Source organism: Desmodus rotundus, chromosome 1, assembly GCF_022682495.2.
Source record: "Desmodus rotundus isolate HL8 chromosome 1, HLdesRot8A.1, whole genome shotgun sequence".
NCBI classification, from domain to species: Eukaryota; Metazoa; Chordata; class Mammalia; order Chiroptera; family Phyllostomidae; genus Desmodus; species Desmodus rotundus.
In genome coordinates, this window is record NC_071387.1 from 31,442,505 (window position 1) to 31,464,692 (window position 22,188).

The following is a 22,188-nucleotide window of genomic DNA, read 5'->3' on the forward strand; positions in this document are numbered from 1 at the left end:
CCACCAGGACAATCACGCCTCTCCCTTTCTCCCCATCCAACCATGCCAGTAAAGGGGTTGAGGGTGATCCAAGCATCAGAATCACTTATTTATTTCTTTCCTCACCCCATCCCCTTACTGCATGAAATTTTCAGTATCAGTTGACTCCCCCAGGCCCATTAGTCATGGGGTGATAGACATACAGGGGTACAAATAAAAGATCCAGAAAGCCAGTAAGTGTGGTGTGTTTGAGCCCTCGGGGTTCCCAAGCCCTCAGGCTTCTGACAGGGCACAGAGGCTAAGACCAGCCCTCTCCCATTCCTTTTCACTTGGACACCAACTGTAGGCCCCAGGCCTCTACCCTAGCCTGAGTATCCACCCTGCAAGATAACAGATATGGGTCTGTGGGCATGGAGCCATCCCCCCTCTCTTGTGAGATTTGCATGCAGGGGAAAAATGGGACCTGGGCAGGGCAACTTCAGGGGAGGCTCTGGGCCAGGAGCCCGAGGCATGTGGAAGAGCGGGCAGCAAGAGTTGCCAGGAGCCTGGAGCTCACGGTCAGAGCTATCCTTTGGTACCTCCGACTGCAGGGCAGACAGCTCCAGCTGCTGAGGGAGGGCACGAAGCTGGCGGGATAACACTGAGGAGACAGAGACTCTGTTCAGAGACTGGCTAGGCTTCTCCCCCTAGTCCACCCTTAATGGTATCCTCAAGCCTCTCACCTCCATGCTCAGCTGGCAGGCTCCCCCTTGTGTCAGAGGAGTACATAGCAGGTACAAAGACGAGACAGAGGGAGAACAGGAGGACCTGGAGCACAGGAAAAGGAAATGACGAAGAGCTCTGGATTGCACCCATCCCTGCACCTGGGACAATGATCTTTACTTCATTCACCATCCTCACCAAGAGACAGGTGCTGCTGCTGCTGGTTTTGTTTGCTATCTGAATGACCATGGCCTGGAGCCGCCTCAACTGATCCAGGAGGGACCTAGAAGAAGAGGAGACAGTGAGCAGCCCCTGGCCTGGCACCCTGAGATACAATGACGTCCTCTTTTTAAGGCCAGCTCTCTATCTGTGCACTAGGTCCTCTCAAAATAATAATAAAGTTTAATAACATGCATTTCTCCTGTATACATGAGAGACACAAACACTGAGTAATTCTTTTACTTTTTGTCCTACTTTTGCAAATGACTTTCTTCCTCTCTGTGCACAAAATGCCCAAAGTTCCTCATTAAAACAAATACCCCTCTGCTCTGCTCTGCCTTAACATCCTTTGCAAACAGTGGTTCTACACTGGCTTAATAGCTACATACATAATCCTCACCTGCCAGTCGATGTTCTCCACCTTCTGGCCCAACTCCCCGATGTTAGGGTTCTGCCCAGACTGAACTGTGCTGTGCTCTCTCTCCTTAGAACGCTCCCCATCCCTACTCCCCACCCCCAGAATGCTATCTACTATCGAATGTCATCTGACCCAAGAGGTCTTTCTCTCTCTCTCTTTCTTGATACTTACCTTATCCTTAGTTACTTGTGAATTTATTCCCCACTATTGTGAGCTTTTTAGAATCAGAAACCCACTAAAGGCTAAGCACCAGACCTTGCATGCGGGAGCTGGAAATCAAGTGTGATACAGGGAAAAGATAGACGGCATTAAATGCCGGGCAGGGGCTGGTGAGAAGGGAGTGATGTTAGAGTTGCTTACAGATTTTGTTCCTCCAGGAGCTGTACTTTGTTCTGTAGTTCCAGATTCTGGGCTGTGTATTTTAAGACCCTGAGGGAATAACAGGGACGTGAGGATATGGCTTGTATCTTCCCCTGAAAGACCTACCGCTTCCAGCTACTTCTGTTCCCCCACCCCAGAGTGCCTCTCCCTTCATACCTGCTCTCTAACACCCCCACGTACACCTTCTTCTTCCTGCGGCTCTCTTGAGCCGACTTTTTATTTCGAATCTTCCTCCGCACTCGTTTCAGAACTTGTTCCTCCATCTGACAACACAAGGAAAAGGTGTATCAGAAGAACAGTGGACCAGGGAGCTGGAAGGCAAGCGAGTTCAATCACCTTACCAATGCAGGAACTCCTTGTACAACTCCCCTGACCAACAGACAGTTGGCTTCTGGCTGAATACCTCCAAGGATCAGGTGTTAATGCCCTCACAAGCCAGACGATGTTTAACAATTTTATTAATTAAAAATCTTCCATATCCTGAGCCAACATCTGCTTCTACAATTTCTATCCATTAGACTTGCCTAGTACCTCATCTGTGGGACCATACAGAACAAATTAAATGGTCCTTCGCTGTTTTCAGGCACTCAACATTGCCTCTGTTAATCTGGGCAAAAATCTTCACTCGTCTCCTCAGGATGGACTGCATACTTTTAATACCTGTCAAAGATCTGGGCTCAAAACTGGACACTAACATGTGGTCTGGCTAATATAAAGGAGAAGGTGACAGTCACTTCCCTTCTATCAACCTCTGTTAATAAAGCTCCTAAACCCCATTCACTTTCTTAGTAGCCACACCACACTGCTGACTCATATATTGAAGAAACTGAAATTCTCTTAATCTTCCTGTCAGTGAACAGTGATTTCATCACAGTACCACAATATCATGCTCATAAAGTTGCCACTCATCGCTCACATCTTAAAACTCAGGAATCTAGACTTATTCTTGTATTACTACTTAGTCCAGTCCAAACACTGAGTTCTACCTTGCAGCTAGGGGGGATTAGCATGAAGCCAGTGAAGTCTAAGTGTCAGTGCCCCTGCCTGCGGTCCTCTCCATGTCCCTATACTGATGCACTGATGGTTTTGATTTCTTAAAGAGTTAACACCAAAATCCGTGTAAGCCCCACAAAACCAGGATCTGCCCCTGCATCCAGATTAACCACACCCTTCAGCTTCCTAGTAGCAGCGAATTTGCTACATTTCTCAACTGCAGTCCTTTTCGAGTTACTAATAGAATTAACAGGACTGGTGATCAACAAGGCGACAGAGCTGCCTCCCCCCCGCCCCCTGCCCCCGCAGGCAAAGAGATATAGATCTTTGTGAAGACACTGAAGGGCAAGACCATCACCCTTGAGGTTGACCCCAGTGACACCACTGAGAAGGTCAAAGCTAAAATCCAAGACAAGGAGGGCATCCCACCTGACCAACAGTGTCTGATTTTTGCAGGAAAACAGCCAGAGGATGGCCACAGGCTACAGCATTCAGAAAGAGTCCACGCCGCACTTAGCACTTCGTCTGAGGGTTGGCATCATCAAGCCTTCCCTCAGCCAGTTCACCCGAAAGTACAACTGTTGACAAGATGAACTGCTCCAAGCGTAATACCATCTATACCTCTGCACTGTCATCTGCCACAAGAAGTGTGGCCACACCAACAACCTGCATCCCAAGGTTAAATAAAGCCCCTCCACCACCCCCTTGACCATAGGGCAGCCTTCTGGCTGAACTCTGTGACCCTGGGGCCTCAATAAAGTTTCCCTTTCGCTGACTAGAATAAAACAAAACAAACAAAACAGAAAAGGCCTACTTGGGACTCACAACACCCCACTAACCTTTGCTCAACCAATGGAAGTCTTACCTTAGTGAGAGGAAGTGTCCCAGGCAGAGTAAGCCCTTCCTGCTCCAACAGCCTCTTCTCCTCATCTGTCAGTGTAAGCCTAACAATCTCCTGGGGTTACAAAAGGTGGGCAGCAGAGTTTCACGGGGATGTTAGAGAGGAATGAGGAATCCAGCCCCCACTCCTGCAATGTGGGAATAACCCTCCAGTAAATCAAATCAAGTACCTGCTCTGCCGGCTCCTCCACATGCAGTGGAGTCATCTGAGTCTCCTCTGTTCCACAGACCCCACCATCTGCAAAAGGGAAAATGAATAACCAGGCCCATGAGCCCTCTCCTTCCCCCCAAACTTCATTATTTCCTGCTCACCTAGATCTATGGAAACATGTTCTTGTGGGAGAGAGTAGGTGTGATCATGGTGGACAAGACGGAGGTTAGAGTTGCTGAGAATGCTCAACGACGCTGGAGGACTTGGCAGGGAGCTCAGGAAATCCTCTATGTCCCAATCGCTGAGGGCCTTCACAGGATTCAAATTAACAGTCCTCGACTCGTCACCACCCTTGACCTCCCCGACTGAGACCCCACCCACCTCAGAAAGCGGCAACTCCCAGTCCAGTGGAGCCTCCAAGACCTCGTCGGGCACCGCCCCCAAACCTCCGCTTTCCTCTAGCAGGAAGCCCAACAGGTCCTGATCACCGGGGTCCAACGCCAACTCCATATAGGACACCTACGGAAAGAATGAGCAGAAACACAGTTCATCTGGCCTCAACCCCGAATCCCATGCACGACCCCCACTGACTGTCAGTCAACCCTACCTATCTGCTAGCCCCTCTTCAGCCGGCTTTCCCTGTAGTTACTAGTCGACGTTCTCAAACCTGGATCGACCTCTCAGACGGGATTCACTGCAGCTTCCAACACAACGGAAGTGACGCACCTACCCCCAAAGCATTCCGGGACTTGGAGTTCCCTGTAGTGCGGAAGTGGCCTTGGTGCTTCGCCACGTACGGGGAGCAATGCAAATAGAGGGGATGTCCCTGATGCGTCCTCACACCCCGGGGTGGACATTCCGGGGAACCGGCTCCGCCTTAGCCCCAAGCTAGGAAAAAGAATCAGAGACTAAAAAGGAACTCCAGCCCTGGCTGGTGTGGCTCAGTAGCTTGAGCGCGCGAGCCAAAGCATCACTGGGATTTGATTCCCAGTCAGGGCACATGCCTGGGTTGCAGGCCAAGTCCCCAGTACGGGTTGGGGGGAGAGACGACCACCACACACTGATGTTTCTCTCCCTCTCCTCCCTCCCTTTCCCTAAAATTAAATAAATAGTCCTAGCTAATGTGGCTCAGTGGATTTAGTGCCGGACTGCAAATCAAAGAGCTGCAGGTTCCACTCCCACTCAGGGTACATGCTTGGGTTGTGGGCCAGGTCCCCAGTGGTGGATGCGCAAGAAGCAACCACACACTGATCTTTCCCTCCCTCTCCTTCTCCCTCCCTTCTCTCTAAAAATAAATAAAGTCTTTTTTTAAATAAATAAGTAACTAAGTTAAAATCTTTTTTTTTTTTTAATGGAACTCGAGCGCAGTTCCAGCCTTTTTGCCAGATTGCGCCGCACCTCTGCTTGTGGCGGGCTAGGGGGTCGGGTTTTCAGCTGTCTCGCAAGCAACGAGAGCAGAGGCCAGAGCAGCTTCCGGCAGTCTCCGCAACCATAGAGCGCTGGCCCAGGGCACCGCCCACGGGTGGGGGAAGTTCCGGGGACGGAAGTGGCCGAGTGTCGCCGAAGGGAGGGCGAGGCCGGATCCAGAGAGCCACCGGGAGAACTAGCCGGCTAACGGGCCGGCGGGCGGGGCACTAGCAGGGCTGCGCAGGTAGGTTCTACCGGGTGATCGGGGAGCCTTAGGGTGTGGCTGCGAGGCCAGACCTGGGAGGTGGGCGGGCGGGGCCCCGGACTTTCCTGCGCCTCCTGTTTCAGGTCTTGTTGGAGACATTTCAGCGTCTGTCCATTTCGGCTTGGGCTCACAGTTAAAGTAGACCTTTTTGCTGGAGACAGGGCCTTCCTGGGAGCAGTCCTCTGTCTCGGATAGGTTTTGGGGAGGGTGAGGAGTGGGGTAGCAGTGAGGTGCGGGCCGGGGATAGGTTTTGAGATTCGCTGACAGCGGGTGTGTGGGTAGGAGAGTTTTGGGTGAGTTTGGAATTAAAGATTAGCTTTAGGAATTATAGAGCCACGGTTAAGATTTAGAGTTATTAGTATGAGTCAGATCATTATTTTGTTTTCTAGGATGGCCAACATAAATCAAAGTTAGAGTTCAGGGTCAACAACAGGAATTAGGTTAGAAATTGAGTTTTAGGGATTAGAGAACCATGGCAAAGTCAGTATTAGGACTGAACAGTGAAGGGGTGAGTCAGGAAAGGGATGAATGTCAAAGGCGATATTAGGAAACAGGAAACAAGTTAGGGTCAAGGTTAATGTTAGGAATTAGGGGCGGTTCTAGAGATTGTGGTTGAGGTGAGGGTAGTTGACTTAAGGCACGTAAAATTTAAAAGATTGACAGTAGGTGGATGCCCGTGTTTTGCGGGAGGTCTCATTCCTGTGTATCTCAAGGGGCTTTTTTTGACCCAGAATAAATGACTAACTAATTTCAGGCCATGGCTCTGGACTTAAGCTGGAATTGCAGGCATCTGGGTTTCCAGCTTTTTTATTATACTCTTGAAGTCCAAGACTCTTCCAATGGCCACCAAGTTGAGGGGCAGGGGTTTCTGGACCACGTTGTTTACACGATAGGGGGTGGGAAAGGGACGGGACCCAGGAGGTATGCAAAGCTTAGTCATAAATGGAGGACTGTATAGGGAAGAGGGGACTGGAGACTAAGCGGGAAATAGACCAAGGAAACACTGTTGCCAAGGGAGAAAAGGATAACAGTCGTCTGAAAGTTTAGCCCCACTGCCTCCGATCTTCTCATTCCCCAGATCCTAAGCCTTCCTCTCCAACTTGCATCCTTGGCCCTGCACGTCAGTCACACCCTTCCTGCATATCCCCTTACAGAATACTTCCCTTGCCTTCCCCCATGTTCATCTTGCCATCCATTCCTAGCCTCAGTTCCCCCTCCCTTCCCACCACCTACTCTACACACCCTACCTTAATTTACCCTCACCCAATCTGAGCTTTCCCATCGTTTTGTAGCACTCTCCCACCATTTTTACCCACTCGTTTACGTGCATGCCCTTTAGTCATGTGCTGAATACCCCACTCCCAGTACAGCACAACTGGCAAGTAACCCTGGTCCCTGCTGTGGGCCATCCCTGATTCTAAGCCTCCTTAATTTCTTGGTCCACTTATAGGTCCCCTTCCCCCACTCCCCAAACAGAAAAGAGGAAATGAGACCCAAAGAGGAAACTGGGTCTTGCAGATCCCACGCCCAGCCAGGCCACTGACCACACCCCCATTTCACTCCTAGCCTGACCCTGCCACTGACCATAGCACTGTCCCCTATTCAGTGTGACCAGGCACTCACTGGCTGCTTCCCATGCCCCCAGCCCCTACAAGCACAGCTTTGCTTAGATACTACCAGTGTCCCTTCACTCTCCCCAGTCCCTAGTCTCATTTAGCAGTGACCACAGGCCCATCTCTTCTCAGCCTCCTGTAGCCTGACCTCCCCTCACCTCACTTCATCATTCCCTGACTTATTACTGTCCACATACCATTCTTCCCCTTCTCCCAGTCTGATCCAGTGACTGATTATATATTTTTTTTCTACTGCCATCCTCCCCAGCCTTTCCCTATACCTTGTCTTCCCCATTTCCAGCCCAATACAGTAACTAACCCCATTCCTTCTTTTGTTTTTTAATTTTAGAAGGTATGTACATGCATTTTATTTTTTTAATTACAGTTGACATACACAGTGTTATATTAATTTCAGGTATGCAACATAGTGTTTGGGCATTTATATACCTTGCAAAGTGATCACACCAACAATTCTAGTACCCATCAGACGTAGTACCCTAACCTCATTTCCTCCACCCCTACCTGGTACTAAGCACATCCCTGCCCCCTTTTCCCCCACAGACTAACCACATTCCCTAACCACAGCCTCGTCGTCACATTCCCAGCTCAACCCGATCCTTCCTTTTCCATTCCCAATTTTTTACCTAAACTCAAGCTGCCCCAGCCACTGGGTGGCTGCCAATGACAAGAAGCTATGGAACCCCAGCCTGATTTTGGGTCCTGGTCCCTGTTGGTTGACAGGACAGACTGTCATCAGGTCCTGTCAGTTCTACTCCTAAAAGTTCTAATGAGTGACTTCCTTCTCTCCACTATTCTACCTCTAGTTTTATTATCTCTCACTTGTGCTAATGCAGTGTCTTTCTAACTAATCTCCAAGGTAACTATCAGAGTTATTTTCCTAAAATCCAGTTATGGTTATGTCCCTTCTCTACTCACCACCTCCCTTGGCCTCTTGTTACCTTCCAGTAGGTAAAAATCCATCATACTTCTCTCTAGTCTTCCCTTGCCTTTTTTTTTTTTCATCCTAACCCTGACTTCCCCATCACTGCTCCCTTGCAGGTACCCTGTGCTTCAGCCAGCCTGTCTGCTCACTTCCCTCAATGCTCTTCCGTGATTTCCTGCTTATCCACCTTTGCTTATGCTATTCTCTCTGCCTGGAATGCTACCCCGACTCATCTCTGGCTGGTGTGGTGGAGACCTTGGGCTTTGGAGCCAGAGAGACCTGGGTTCGGATCCTGGCGTCACAACTTAGATGTGTGACTTTGGACAAGTACCCTGAACAAGTGTTTCCTTTCTTTGAACCTCAGTTTTATAATCTGTAAAAATGGAAGTAATGATACCTACCTTGCAGGGTTGTTGTAAGGATTAAATGAAATTATGTATAGAAAACAATGGCTATATAGTTAATAAAAAAGATAGATCACTATTATTTTTTATATTTATTTATTTTTAATCCTAGCTTCGAAGGACACTTTTCATGGAGACTTTCTGGTCCCTCTTCCTTAACCTGAAGGGACCCACCCCTGAGCACAAACGCCTTGGCTCTTACCACATCCTGCCCTCTGGTATAATTCTGTTTTTAACTGATCCCCTTAGCTGACTGGGAGCCCCTTGAGGTCAAAGGCTCAGTAGGGCTTACCCTTGGTCCCCAGTCACTGCGAGTTTGTCCCAGGGTCTTCCCCACAGCAGGCCTTCAGAAATGCCCGCTGGGCAGATGGAGGGAAAGTGCCTACAGGAGGGTGACTGCTGTGCTTGCTGACAGTGGCGTGTTCGCGGGAGGCTGTGCGTGTGGGCTGAAGTCTTCCCGGCAAGGGCAAGATAACATGGTTGTGAGGGGATCTGGGCAGGGGCTGCTTGTCTGAGATAACGTGCCTGTAGAGACGGCATACTAGCTTTGTGGAAAAGAGCTCTGTGCAGAGGCTGAGGTGCATTCAGGGAGGATGAATAGGCACCGTTAAGGGTGTAGGTGAGCAGGGGCTGTGTTGGGGGAAGGTCAGGTCCAGACCTCCTGCTGCCCAGTCCAACCCTAAATGAGCCTCCAGCAACTCGAGGCCGGATATGTCAGTCTCACCCACAACCCTCACCACCCCTCCTCCTCGCGGTTGCGGACTCAGAGGCCAAATTTGGTAACAGACTGAGTGTTATTCCCCCAACCCTCTTCCATTCTGACTCTCAGTGCAGCTTTCTCTCCCCCTTGGTCCCTCTCGGTAACTCCCTGTCTTTCTGCAGCTCCCTTTGTGGGTATCTGCTCTGACTATATTGTCCATGTGCCCCAAATTCCTTACCCCCAGTACACTTACATTCCATTCCTTGCCGGGATTTGACCTCCTGTCCTCCTTTCCCCCACCCCCCTCCAATTGCCCAACTCCTCTGGAATGTATCTCAGGAATGTCTTGAGGGAGGAGTTGTTCCCTGGGAGGGGGATATGGTGAGGGGGTTGTTGCTGTTTCATCAAACATGGAAAGCGTAACAAAATTCTCAGGCCAGAGTGGAACCTGGGTAACTTCTCCCTGTACTTCCAGGGGCTGTCCGTGTTCTATGCCCTCGTCACCCTCAGTTCACTTCTCAATTCCCCTTTCTCCCTGACCCTCTTGTAGCTATGTGGACGTACACTTAGGACCAGCCTGAGAGTAAGGGTGGGCATGACTCAACTCCCTTATCGGGGTCTCACCAGAGGTTTCCGTGCTTGAGGAAGAAGGGGGTGTCCATGTGTCCGGAGGAAATGGGGGGAGATGTACAGTTTCAGCGTAGGGTGCTGGGTCCTTTCAGTCCTGCCCTCAGCTCCTCCGACTCCTCCAGCTTCGCTCCAGCCCTCCAGACACCCCACATCCAGGTCTGTCCAACTGCTGGGAGAAGGGCCCAAGAAATGGGGAGGTGGGCAGAGAGCTAGAAGTGGGGACACTGGGAGGGTCCTCTCTTCTTGGGGAGAAAAGATAGAGAGCGAGCTGTGGTTTCTCTCTGTTGAGACTCTGGAGTGTTGAGGTCAAAGATGGTCCATCAGGCCCTGATCCAGACCCTTTCCACATCTTCCTCCTGTCCCTACCTAGATTTTCAGTTCTTCTCACCCCATCCTTTCCAACCTTTTTACCCCCCCCCCCAAATCATACTCCTTCCCAACTTCCCTGGTTCTCAACTGCCTTCTGTATCCCAACACTCCTATTTCTGCTTCCAACCTTCGCCCAGTCCCGCTTTTCTCCTCCATGCTAGCCGTTTGCCTGGAGGGGAATGGGCCCCCTGGATGTGCTCACTCTCTTAGTTAAGAAGCACCAATCACCTTACAGAGCTGGGTCACATCATCAGCTGCCAGGCAGACTTGTCCTCTTTTGCACTGTGAGCCACCTGCCACTTCCAGTGGCTCCTCCAGCCCGCTAAGAGGTGGTGCCAGGAGGGCAGGGGAGGGCAGGTTAGGACTAGTATTCTCTGAGGCACTAAAAATACCGTCACAGGAGGCAGCTGGGGTGGAAGGCAGAGTCTGAGAAGGACTTACTGAAGAGGAGCGAGCATAGGAGGAGTTGGGAGGATTTGATCACTTAGGAGCAGAGACCAAGTTAGGAGGACTAGGCTCTTTCTCTGACCTGCCTTAAAACTCCACCCCACCCCACCCCACCCCTGCCATGCCCCATCTTCCACAGGGTCTGATTCCCCTTCTGCAAAATGGAAGAGTTGACTAGATAATTTCTGTGATCCCTTTGGATTAGAGGGTCACAATTTGACTGCCAGGGAGGGCAGATGTGGGGTCCAAGCACCTTGGGGAGGCCCCCAGCCTCTCAGGTTAGAGGAAAGCTGGGACAGGAGCAGGCCCGGATAGCTTGCACAGCCAGGGTTTGGTTTCCCTGCTAGACCAGCTCCTCAGTGTTTGCAGGTTTCAAAGCCCTTGGGAATTATCTAATATAACGTCTTCACTTTGTAGAGAAGGAAGCTGAAGTTGCGAGAGGGAAGGTCACATGGTAGGTCAGGACAGAGCTCTGAAAATTGCAGGCTGGGAAAATCCAGCAGGATTTAGTGGGGGACAGAGAGAAAGACTGAACCAGGAAAAGATAAAAACAAGGCAGCGTCAGGGCTGGGAAAGAAGCAGGGGCAAGGGACAAGAGAGAGAGAGACAGCTGAAAGAAAGAAGGGAGGCACAGATCCAGTGGTGAGGACAGGGCACTGTCCCCAGGTGACGTTGAATTTCAGACCTGCTCTTGCACCTTGCACACCAGCTTCTCCTTCGGATGTCTTAGCTGGTTGGGACTGGTCCTTTCGATGTAGCTAATCTTTCACTCTTCGGAATTATTAAATAAAACAAAAACGACCTCATTGCTATCTGCTTTGGTGAGTCCCTTTCAAAAGCACCCCTCCCTGGGGCTCCCTGTGGGGGACGTCCTCTCCGCCAGTGAGAGTGTGCTAATGCCCTGCTGCCATGGGCCAGGTGTAGCCAGGCTGGAGAGGAGAAGCTGCCACCATGGTTGCACTTTCGCTGAAGATCAGCATTGGGAATGTGGTGAAGACGATGCAGTTCGAGCCGTCCACCATGGTGTATGACGCTTGTCGCATCATTCGTGAACGCATCCCAGAGGCCCCAGCTGGCCCTCGTGAGTCTGATTACCCATGTGGCTGGGGCGGGAGTCCTCAGTCCCTTCTGTTCCCAGGTTCTTGGCGTTGAGGGATGGACCATGTTGTCCCCCAAGGCTACTCATACCTCAGGTGTATCGGTTCCCGCCCTCCCCTTTCCGCCCGGAGTCACTGGGGACATAGTAAGGGCAGTGGTGCAGCCATTCGGCCATATGGGGTCCTCGTAAGCCTGAGATGATCTGTCCTCTCCTTTAGCCAGCGACTTTGGGCTGTTTCTGTCAGATGATGACCCCAAAAAGGGTATATGGCTGGAGGCTGGGAAAGCTTTGGATTACTACATGCTCCGAAATGGGGTGAGTATCACTTCATCAAGGACCACCAACATTTTCTTCCATTGTTCACTTCCGGGTTCCACCTCTTATTTTTAGCACCCACATCTGTTGTCTCTGATCCCTCCCATGCTTTCTATTCCAGGCAGTCGTAATAGCCTGCTTTTGAGCGAGCCATTCTAGTCTTTTAGTAATCTCCTTTCCTCCCCTCTGGCTGCGTTGAAAGGAAGTATACCTCTAGCTTAAAGTGGGCCCCTACTTCCTATTCCTGCCCCAACAGGACACCATGGAGTACAGGAAGAAACAGAGACCCCTAAAGATCCGCATGCTAGATGGAACTGTGAAGACTATCATGGTGGATGACTCGAAGACCGTCACCGACATGCTTATGACCATCTGCGCCCGCATTGGTAAGGGGTCTCGGTGCGGCTGAGGGCTCAGGCTGAGGGGAGGCTGCAACTCTGGCCAAAGATGCTGGTACCAATCCCTCCCCTGCCCCTCCCCGCAGGTATCACCAACCATGATGAATATTCTCTGGTTCGAGAGCTGATGGAAGAGAAAAAGGAGGAGGTGACAGGCACCTTACGGAAAGACAAGACACTGCTGCGAGACGAAAAGAAGATGGAGAAGCTAAAGCAGAAACTGCACACAGATGACGAGTGTAAGCAGAAATGGAAAAAAGAGGGCACTGGAAATGGTCGGGGAGGCAGGGGGCAGCCATTTTCTCATTTTTTACTGAACACCTGCTCTCGCAAGGCGCTGTCGTAGACACTGGGGATGCATCAGTAATAAAACAAAGTCCTACACTCACAGAACTTAACCTAGTAGTGAGAGAAGGTAGCAAATGAAGAAATGAACAAATGAAAAGCCAGAAACCAGACAGCACAGGAGCCACGGAGGCTTGGAATTGAGCAGACTCTCTGTGTCCCAGTGAACTGGCTGGACCACGGCCGCACACTGAGGGAACAGGGGGTGGAGGAGAACGAGACGCTTCTGCTGCGGAGGAAGTTCTTCTACTCAGACCAGAATGTGGACTCCCGGGACCCTGTACAGCTGAACCTTCTTTATGTGCAGGTGTGCAGAGGACTTGCCTGGGGTCGTGGAGGTAGGAAGAGGGGCAGTGAGCGGCATCACTTTGCCGACACACATTTGCCTCCTTTCCTTTCCCTGTGTTCTCCAGGCACGAGATGACATCCTGAATGGCTCCCACCCCGTCTCCTTTGACAAGGCCTGTGAGTTTGCTGGCTTCCAATGCCAGATCCAGTTTGGGCCCCACAATGAGCAGAAGCACAAGGCCGGCTTCCTCGAGTGAGTGACTCACAGCTCACAACCCCTCCAGGCCCAGGACTGTCTGCCTTTGTGAGCCCAGTAGTCCTGTCTCCACCCCAGGCCTTCTCACCTCATTTCCCCTCCTGAGGCACCAGGGTTTGACTCACATGGGTACCTTGTCAGCTTCCATCAGCCATTGATCTCCTTACCGGCCCCATGCGGGATATAAAACAGTCAAAGCTCTGCCCCTGCTACCTGCATCTGAAGCAAGCACATGCTGATTCCGAGAATTTGACTGCAGTAGCCAGAGGGAAATCGCATCCAGTTTTACTCACAGGGAGCATCAGACTTAGGAAGTCTCAAGGCTTCATCCCCTGGTATTTCTCAGGATGTAGAGTTTGGCGTGGCTTTCTCGGCTTCCTACAGTCACGGTCGTCTTTCTAGTGAGCTTTTCCTGCTCCTGGCTCCCTGAAATAATGCTCTTGACCCTCTTTCCCTCAGGAACTGAGCCTCCAACTCAAGTTCCCTTAGTCCCCTTCCCTGTAGTGAGAGACACAGGCTGCATTCACGAGCTAGTGCTGTCACCTCTATTTCAGGGACAATTCAGACCCTGTTCCCGCAGAGTCTCCCTTCTCCCCAAAGATAACACTGTCCTAGACATTTCCTCCTACCCCTTGGCCCGCAGTCCATGGCCCACATGCCCCTGCTGCTGTCCACTCCATGCTGACCCTCCCTTTTCTGGTGTAGCCTGAAGGACTTCCTGCCCAAGGAGTATGTGAAGCAGAAGGGAGAGCGTAAGATCTTCCAGGTGAATGGGGACAGGGAAGAGTGTTTGGGATGACCTGGGAGCTTTGCTGCTTAATCTTCCTGACTAAATGGACCCCCGCCCCTTCCCCGCCTGCTTCCACTTTGCTTCCACCCACCAAGCTGTTCTCCCTGGGCTAAGAAAGTAGAAGACCTGGGCTTCTAGTCACAGCGCCATCACTGCGTTTGCCGTGGAATTCAATATTCTTGTTTTCTTTTGTTTACCTCTAACACGGAGTAACAGTACCTGCCCTGCCTCGGGTTGATAGAATCCAATGAGACAGTATATCTGAAGTTACTGTGAAAAATATGTCTTTGTACAAATGTAAGGTGTTATCCCCACTCTGGATATTCAGCCCAAAAGGCTTTCTGTTTGACCTTCTGCTCCCTAACTGTCCCTGCACATTTCCAGAGGGTCTACAAGTCCCTTAACCGTATCCCTTGAACCTTTCCTTTCGCAGAGCCTTTATCAGGCCCCAGCTCTTCACCCTCTCATTTCTCACACCCCGCACTCCCTAACCTTTCCTGTGCCCCCATAATGCTCTCCAATTATAGTTAACATCCCACCTGAACTCCTTGTCTGTGATATATCCTCCCCATATTTTGCTAAATCTTTTCCCATTTCATGCTCTAAGGCACACAAGAATTGTGGGCAGATGAGTGAGATTGAGGCCAAGGTACGCTACGTGAAGCTCGCCCGTTCCCTCAAAACATATGGAGTCTCCTTCTTCCTGGTTAAGGTGGGTTACAGACCCTTCTCACTGCCCTCCTGATTTCCACTTCTACCCTTTCCTGTTTGAAGGGCTAACCCTGCCCTCAGTCACATTTCCTAGCGTTCCCTGGGAGTCCAGTTCTCTACCTTGTGAAAAGTTTCCCATCGTCAGTCCTCCACCACCGCTTCCCCTACTCTGTACCTGTCCCCGCTTTCCCTTTCCCTGAAGTAGCTTTACCCTGGGCCCACCATAGACACCCTTGTTTAGTGAGTGCCCCTGCCCACCTCAGCACCCCCTTGTGGTCTTGATCTGATTTGACCGTTCACTTCTCATTCGACCTCGGACCTATAATACCAGCGATAACCTCTGCCTCACAGGAAAAGATGAAGGGAAAGAACAAGCTGGTGCCCAGGCTGCTGGGCATCACTAAGGAGTGTGTGATGCGAGTGGACGAGAAGACCAAAGAGGTGATCCAGGAATGGAACCTTACCAACATCAAACGCTGGGCTGCCTCTCCTAAGAGCTTCACCCTGGTGAGCCGGGGGCTCAGGGAAAGTGCTTGGAATTTTTAGAGAAGGGGCAGCTGCAGAGGTCTTTGCGCCTCCCTCGGGGTAGGTGCATGGATGTGACTGCAGAAAAAAGGGAGAACGTTGGGACTGTTGCAGGATCACGGAGGTTAGAGTAGAGGAGAAGCTCCTGGAGAGCTGAGTGACACTTAAATGAAACTTATTCTTTAAAATCAACAGAACAAACCTGTAAACATTAAGTTGAGGTCACAGGAAACTTGAGGCGAGGGAGGAAAAAGGTAACAGGAAAACATGCCTCCCCTCTTTCAGCAGCAACTATACCCTATAATTTTCCCCCTGGCTTAATATTTTGGTGTTGTGAATGACAGCCGATACCAACTTGGTGAAGCACCCTAATGACAGAAATTAGTCAATGCTGGTTTTCCATTTTCAACCCTGGTGCCAACCTTCAACTGCGGTCATTTAGTGGAAAGTGTTAGCGTCCTAATTTTATTATCCTGAGAGAAGAAAGATTTTCTAAATGGCACATGTAGCATAAAGACCACTCTTCAGAAATAAAATATTTCCCTCCAAGGAGGGAAATAGAGAAGTAGGAGACGGGTGAAAACAGAGGAATAGGATGAGGCGGGCTTATCCTAGAAGGCTGTTGGCATGGGGAGAAAGCCTCATTGTCTCAGCCCTGGGGCTCCCATCCTGCCCTTGCCCGTCCTGAACACATTTAAGCTTTTCCATTAAGCCGCCACCTTGTCACCCTAGGACTTCGGGGACTACCAAGACGGCTACTACTCAGTACAGACCACGGAGGGCGAGCAGATCGCTCAGCTCATTGCCGGCTACATCGATATCATCCTTAAGAAGGTGAGCACCGCCTGCCCCGCCCGCCTGCTCTCTCCCTTCCCTCCCCTGCTGCCCAAGCTAGTCCTTTAGAAATGGGGGCCCAGGTCCTAGAAAACAGCTGATTGGGGAAAGAAGAGGCTGCCTTTCCCTCACTCTTGTTCCTTTTTCCTTTCTACAGAAAAAAAGCAAAGACCACTTTGGTCTGGAAGGAGATGAGGAGTCTACTATGCTAGAGGACTCGGTGTCCCCCAAAAAGTACGAAGGGAGGGTGGCTGATCTCGCCATTAAGGGGCGGGGAAGGCAAGCCTTGCCTCCAAAGACTGTTGGGGGGTGTGGAACCCTCAGAACGGTTCTCCACCGAGTTGAAGCCTCTAATGACACATCAGACCCCCTCCCCTCCAGACCCCAGGACCTGTGAAGGCAGGAGAGCTGGGCGGGAGAGGGGTGAGAGGGGAAGGCCAGCGTGTTCCTTAGTATGTCCCCTTTCTAGGTCGACAGTGCTTCAGCAGCAGTATAACCGGGTGGGGAAAGTGGAGCACGGCTCCGTGGCCCTGCCTGCCATCATGCGCTCTGGAGCCTCTGGTCCTGAGAATTTCCAGGTGGGCAGCATGCCGCCTGCCCAGCAGCAGATCACCAGTGGCCAGATGCACCGAGGACACATGCCCCCGTTGGTAAGAGTGTCCCCATTGCCACCAGGGTACTAGGCCTGTCCCTCCCCTCAGCGGGGCCAAGCCGAAAGTTAGGCAGGCTTTGCCCCATCCCTGTTTGTATTCCTCTCCCCGGCCTCAGGTTCTCCTTTACCTTCTCTTTCCTCTAAGTGTTCCCTCGTACTCCTCTCCTTGTAGACTTCAGCCCAGCAGGCACTCACTGGAACCATCAACTCCAGCATGCAGGCTGTGCAGGCTGCTCAGGCCACACTGGATGACTTCGACACTCTGCCCCCTCTGGGCCAGGATGCCGTGAGTACGGGATGGGGGAGAGGGCAGCGGTGCTGCAGCTGGGACTCCAAGGAGCGCGGTTGGGGTTCCCCAGAACAGCAGGCCTTGAGGTTTGTTTCTCTTTCTCTCAGGCTTCTAAGGCCTGGCGGAAGAACAAGATGGATGAATCAAAGCATGAGATCCACTCCCAGGTAGATGCCATCACAGCCGGGACTGCCTCCGTGGTGAACCTGACCGCAGGTGAGCTGGCCGCCGAGCTCCCGTGTGTGGTGGGAGGAGGGGAGGGCGAGCACGTGCAAGCATGAGTGTGACTGGCTTGGGTGTGACTGCACCTTGACTCATGGAAGGGGCTGTGTGTGTGTCTCAGGATGGGTGTGTGACTAACTGCCTGTGATTGTCCTCCTCCCAGTCCGTTGTCTAGTCTGCCCTGTGCCTCACACATGCTCCTGTCCTCTTCCTGCCCTCAGGGGACCCTGCAGAGACAGACTACACCGCGGTGGGCTGTGCAGTCACCACCATCTCCTCCAACCTGACGGAGATGTCCCGTGGCGTGAAGCTGCTCGCTGCCCTGCTGGAGGACGAAGGCGGCAGTGGCCGTCCCCTGCTGCAGGCGGCAAAGGGCCTTGCGGGGGCGGTGTCCGAACTGCTGCGCAGTGCCCAGCCTGCCAGTGCTGAGGTCGGGGGCCACGGGGATGGCACCAGGGAGGACAGGGTTCGAGCCCAAGGAAAAGGGGGCAGTCCCAGCCACAGGATGGAAGTGTGGGACCCGTGGGCACGTAGGACCCTGGGCATGTGGGCAGGGACTGGGCAGCTTCTGACTGGTGTTCACTCTCCACAGCCCCGTCAGAACCTGCTGCAAGCAGCTGGGAACGTGGGCCAGGCCAGTGGGGAGCTGTTGCAGCAAATTGGGGAAAGTGATACTGACCCCCACTTCCAGGTTGGTGACTTACCCAACCCCCAGAACCCCGGCTTTAAGGAGGTGACTTCTGATCCTGCATCTAGCTCCTAGTCCTACTGTGAACTGACAGTGCACTCCCAGCCAACCTGAACCTGTTCCCAAGAATGATACTGGGAACCTCCAATTCACTTTTAGGGGATGAGAGTTCAGAACCTCTGATTCCATACTTAACCTACTAGTGTACTCTTGGCCCTAATTAATATTTTTTAGCCACCTGTCATCATTTCCCTGTCTTTTCCATACGTAGTCCTGGCCCTAACTGGAGAACATTTTCACCCGCCTCCAATCCTTTAGATCTCACCACCCCGGGGGCACTGTTCCTCTAGCCTCCCCCCCCACCCCCTGCCACTTTCCTCACTGACTTGTCATCCTGGATTTCCCATGCAGATATGTGCACCCAGAGGGTCTGGGGTTCGATCTCACCCCGATCCCCCCACGGTAACGGCCTCTGGCCTGGGCCTTCCCAGCTTTGTCCTCTGAGCCGCATACACTCGTTTCTGCACCTCTCCCCCAGCCTCCTGGGGGAGCAGAACAGGATGGGAGATGGGGAGGCAGGGCTTGGGAGATGGGATCAGGGAGGGCAGTGCAGGGACATGCTCCCCAGACTCCAGGGTGACTGCTCCCAACCAAGATTGAGAGAAATGGAGAAAAGACACTGGAGATGGAGGGACCCCCAAAGTACCCCCTCTCTCCACCTCACTGGAACTGTGCTGCCCTTCCCTCCCATTGCCGACCGAGTGTATCCGCCTCGCACGTCTCTCCCTTTGGTGTAGGCTCTGTTTCTGTCGGTGTGGGTTTGTTCCATGGTGGGGTTCTGTCCTCCTGGTGCTCAAGGCAGCGGTGTGGGGTAATTCTGGTTGCTTCTGCATACACTGTCCTGTGATTGGAATCAGTGGGAATAATGAACCAGCTTATGCCTCCGAGAAGGGTCCAGGGATCCCAAGCCCGATCTACGGCCATACTGACTGCTCCTTTCTCACAGGAGGTGCTAATGCAACTAGCCAAGGCCGTGGCAAGTGCTGCGGCTGCCCTGGTCCTCAAGGCCAAGAGTGTGGCCCAGCGGACAGAGGACTCAGGGCTTCAGACCCAGGTTATTGCTGCAGCCACACAGTGCGCCCTGTCTACCTCCCAGCTGGTGGCCTGTACCAAGGTGAGTCCCAAAGGTGGTTCTAGCCTGTGCTGAGGGGTGATGTTGCCACCCATACAGGAGCCTCTCAATCTATCTCTTTGGCTTCTGCGGCCTCATTCCCTAACCCAACAACTGTTGTGAACGCCACCAACACCTCACCTCATAACTCCTTTCCCTCGCCTGTGTCTCTGACGCTCAGTTTGCCCACAGGTGGTGGCACCTACAATCAGCTCACCTGTCTGCCAGGAGCAGCTGGTGGAGGCCGGACGACTAGTAGCCAAAGCTGTGGAGGGCTGTGTGTCCGCCTCCCAGGCGGCAACAGAGGATGGGCAGCTCTTGCGTGGGGTAGGGGCCGCAGCCACAGCTGTCACACAGGCCCTGAATGAGCTGCTGCAGCACGTGAGGGCCCACGCCACCGGGGCTGGGCCTGCTGGCCGTTACGACCAGGCCACCGACACCATCCTTACTGTCACCGAGAACATCTTCAGCTCCATGGGTGATGCTGGTAAGGACACCACCCCTGGGGAGACAGAGAACCCCAGTGAGGTTCGCCAAGTCCATTGGACATTTCCTTACAGACCTGCACCCTCCCCCTAAGGACTCAGCAGAGGAGACTGGGTCCCCCATCTGTAACACAGGAATATACCCCTGCTCTGCCTTCTGTGGCACATTGAAAGAATATATCAGTATATACAAAAAGTGGTGGAAAGTGGCCGCAGTAGGAGAGAACCATCCCCATTCTACTCCACCCCATCACCCCCAAAGCCTTTACAAAACGTGTCTCACCTTCTCAAGACTTTGCTGAAAATACCCGTCAGAGCCCACCAGGAAATCTGTTTCTCTCCAAGGTCCTACACTTAGAAAATAGTAACTCCTAGGAAATCACGCGAGAATTTTCCCCCGGTCTCTGCTGTCACAAAAAGCCTCACCTCTGCCTTGTCTGCGCCATTCCTGCACCCCTGGCACCCTCTTGGTGACTCTGGCTTCCTCACCTGAGTGTGCCCTGTCCCCTCAGGTGAGATGGTACGACAGGCCCGCATCCTGGCCCAAGCCACCTCTGACCTGGTCAACGCCATCAAGGCTGACGCCGAAGGGGAGAGCGATCTGGAGAACTCCCGCAAGCTATTAAGCGCTGCCAAGATCCTCGCTGATGCCACGGCCAAGATGGTGGAGGCCGCCAAGGTACAGAGACTTTTGTGCAGACTCCCAGACTGGGCCCTGAAGGGAAGTAGAACAGCCCAGACGGTCACCCGCCTCGGATGGGGGAGATGAGGGCAAAGCAGAAAATACAAGGTAACAAATACAGGAACACTTAGGAAGTAAATGTGTCCCTAAGTTGCCAGTGGACAGTGGCCCAGGCTTCCAGCCAGTATGACTCCCAGAGTCCTCACTCACTGACTGGCAACTGTACCCTTTTTCTTCCTCTAAGTCCAAGGTCTGCTGTTCTTTCTTTTCCCCGCTTTCCTGCCACCACCGGCCTGGGGTCTCTCTGCTGCCTGGTCTCTCCTGTGAAAGCACCTGGGCCTTCAGTCCCAGGGCCTCCGGCGCTAGCACTGCAGAGACAAGGCAGTGGGACACAGGGACAGGGTGCAGAGGACCATCAGGGAGAAACCAAAAGACTCCCAGGTCCCCTGGGCTCTGGGGTATTTTCATTTGCAGGAGCAGTCAGGTCCCCTGCTTTGTGGTATCCCTGAAATCCCTGCTCTAAACTGCATCCTCCTTGTTCCAGAGAGTCCAGCTCACCCCCAGTTTGCCAGTGGTATTTTGTGGGGAGCTGGGGGAGAAACGTGGCACCTTCCCCAAAGAGGACAAGAAACCGACCTACCTAAAGAAGGGATTTTAGCATCCCAAAGGGGAGCCAGGGTCCACCCACGGTTTCCCACTCACCCGCCTGAGGTGCCCGTGTCAGTGGTTGTCAGTGGGGATATTAGAGGTGACTCCGGGAGATAGAGCCCGAGTCTGGAGAGGTCAGAGCAGAGCTTATGGAGGGCCCACGGGGGTGCCAGGTGATGACTGACTGTCTCCCCCCCTCTCAGGGAGCAGCCGCCCACCCTGACAGTGAAGAGCAGCAGCAGCGGCTGCGGGAGGCAGCTGAGGGTCTGCGCATGGCGACTAACGTGGCCGCGCAGAATGCCATCAAGAAAAAGCTGGTGCAGCGCCTGGAGGTGAGGCTGGGAGACAAACCAGGAGCAAGAGAGCGTGGGTGCTCTGGGGGAACTAAAACTTGGAGGGACGTGTGGAGAGAGGGTCACTTGCTATTTCCTTGGAGGATGGCATGGGCAGGGTCAGCCAGGGACTCAGTTGGGGAATGCCCGGGGCTTGTCCTGACTACTCTGTCCTCACAGCACGCGGCCAAACAGGCTGCGGCCTCCGCTACGCAGACCATCGCTGCGGCCCAACATGCAGCCTCCACTCCCAAGGTCTCTGCTGGCCCCCAGCCCCTGCTGGTGCAGAGCTGCAAGGTGAGACTCCAGGAAGTGTGTGGGAGGAGAGGGACTTTCCCCCGGCCTGTGGGGGGAGTGATTCTCATGACATTTTCATCTGCAGGCTGTGGCAGAGCAGATTCCACTGCTGGTGCAGGGCGTCCGAGGGAGCCAAGCTCAGCCGGACAGTCCCAGTGCCCAGCTAGCCCTTATTGCTGCCAGCCAGAGCTTCCTTCAGGCAAGACACCCTTACCCACCTCTCAGACCAGACTCTTCCCGCCCTCCCAAGTCCCCTAGAGCTCCCAGAATGTAAATCTCCACCAAAAGCCTCTGTCCCCAGCGCGCACCATGTCCTGTCATTAGTTCCTGTCCAAAGCCCAGGGCCAGGATGATGCCCTTCATCTGCCTGCCTATTCCCCAACAGCCAGGTGGGAAGATGGTGGCAGCTGCAAAGGCCTCAGTGCCCACAATTCAGGACCAGGCTTCAGCCATGCAGCTGAGTCAGTGTGCCAAAAACCTTGGCACCGCATTGGCCGAGCTCCGCACTGCTGCCCAGAAGGTAGGGGAGCCGCCTTTCTTTTGGGAAGATGAGGGTGGAGTCCTGGGATAATGGGGAATCTGCAGAATAACCTGAAACAGGATAATCCCCTAACCTGAGGCATCGGTAGGACATAGCAAT

At 52.8% G+C, this 22,188-nt stretch overlaps 2 protein-coding genes across 5 annotated transcripts in view; one reads left to right on the forward strand and one right to left on the reverse strand.

Moving 5' to 3' along the window:
* Nucleotides 1-57: 57 nt before the first annotated feature.
* Nucleotides 58-4,486, reverse strand: CREB3 (cAMP responsive element binding protein 3). 3 transcript variants are annotated; one of them, XM_024560193.3, is made up of 10 exons: nucleotides 4,351-4,486; nucleotides 4,125-4,262; nucleotides 3,905-4,052; nucleotides 3,763-3,830; nucleotides 3,558-3,647; nucleotides 1,856-1,962; nucleotides 1,679-1,747; nucleotides 880-964; nucleotides 702-786; nucleotides 58-619 (listed from the first exon to the last, which is right to left on the reverse strand). In XM_024560193.3, exons 2-10 carry the CDS (start codon nucleotides 4,251-4,253, stop codon nucleotides 342-344), a joined length of 1,059 nt encoding a protein of 352 aa, XP_024415961.2. In that variant the 5' UTR covers nucleotides 4,254-4,262; nucleotides 4,351-4,486; the 3' UTR covers nucleotides 58-341. The 3 variants fall into 3 exon arrangements, with proteins under 3 accessions (XP_024415961.2, XP_071077457.1, XP_024415959.2); XM_071221356.1 differs by having other exon boundaries at nucleotides 702-964; XM_024560191.3 differs by having other exon boundaries at nucleotides 702-964; nucleotides 3,905-4,262.
* A 639-nt stretch (nucleotides 4,487-5,125) lies between these two features.
* TLN1 (talin 1) overlaps nucleotides 5,126-22,188 on the forward strand; it is a 31,124-nt gene continuing 14,061 nt past the window's right edge. The window contains exons 1-25 of one of the 2 annotated variants that reach the window (XM_024559998.3): nucleotides 5,264-5,394; nucleotides 11,440-11,602; nucleotides 11,838-11,935; nucleotides 12,192-12,321; nucleotides 12,420-12,572; nucleotides 12,843-12,985; nucleotides 13,092-13,219; nucleotides 13,928-13,988; nucleotides 14,620-14,724; nucleotides 15,075-15,230; nucleotides 15,981-16,082; nucleotides 16,240-16,316; nucleotides 16,552-16,732; nucleotides 16,907-17,020; nucleotides 17,131-17,239; nucleotides 17,467-17,675; nucleotides 17,838-17,936; nucleotides 18,345-18,395; nucleotides 18,940-19,107; nucleotides 19,297-19,591; nucleotides 20,102-20,268; nucleotides 21,123-21,251; nucleotides 21,432-21,548; nucleotides 21,634-21,747; nucleotides 21,934-22,068. In XM_024559998.3, coding sequence (XP_024415766.2) covers nucleotides 11,473-11,602; nucleotides 11,838-11,935; nucleotides 12,192-12,321; nucleotides 12,420-12,572; nucleotides 12,843-12,985; nucleotides 13,092-13,219; nucleotides 13,928-13,988; nucleotides 14,620-14,724; nucleotides 15,075-15,230; nucleotides 15,981-16,082; nucleotides 16,240-16,316; nucleotides 16,552-16,732; nucleotides 16,907-17,020; nucleotides 17,131-17,239; nucleotides 17,467-17,675; nucleotides 17,838-17,936; nucleotides 18,345-18,395; nucleotides 18,940-19,107; nucleotides 19,297-19,591; nucleotides 20,102-20,268; nucleotides 21,123-21,251; nucleotides 21,432-21,548; nucleotides 21,634-21,747; nucleotides 21,934-22,068 — 3,171 coding nt within the window. In that variant the 5' untranslated portion in view covers nucleotides 5,264-5,394; nucleotides 11,440-11,472. Of the gene's footprint in view, nucleotides 5,395-11,439; nucleotides 11,603-11,837; nucleotides 11,936-12,191; nucleotides 12,322-12,419; nucleotides 12,573-12,842; nucleotides 12,986-13,091; nucleotides 13,220-13,927; nucleotides 13,989-14,619; nucleotides 14,725-15,074; nucleotides 15,231-15,980; nucleotides 16,083-16,239; nucleotides 16,317-16,551; nucleotides 16,733-16,906; nucleotides 17,021-17,130; nucleotides 17,240-17,466; nucleotides 17,676-17,837; nucleotides 17,937-18,344; nucleotides 18,396-18,939; nucleotides 19,108-19,296; nucleotides 19,592-20,101; nucleotides 20,269-21,122; nucleotides 21,252-21,431; nucleotides 21,549-21,633; nucleotides 21,748-21,933; nucleotides 22,069-22,188 lie in introns of both variants that reach the window. The other variant, XM_024559999.3, reaches the window with a different exon arrangement.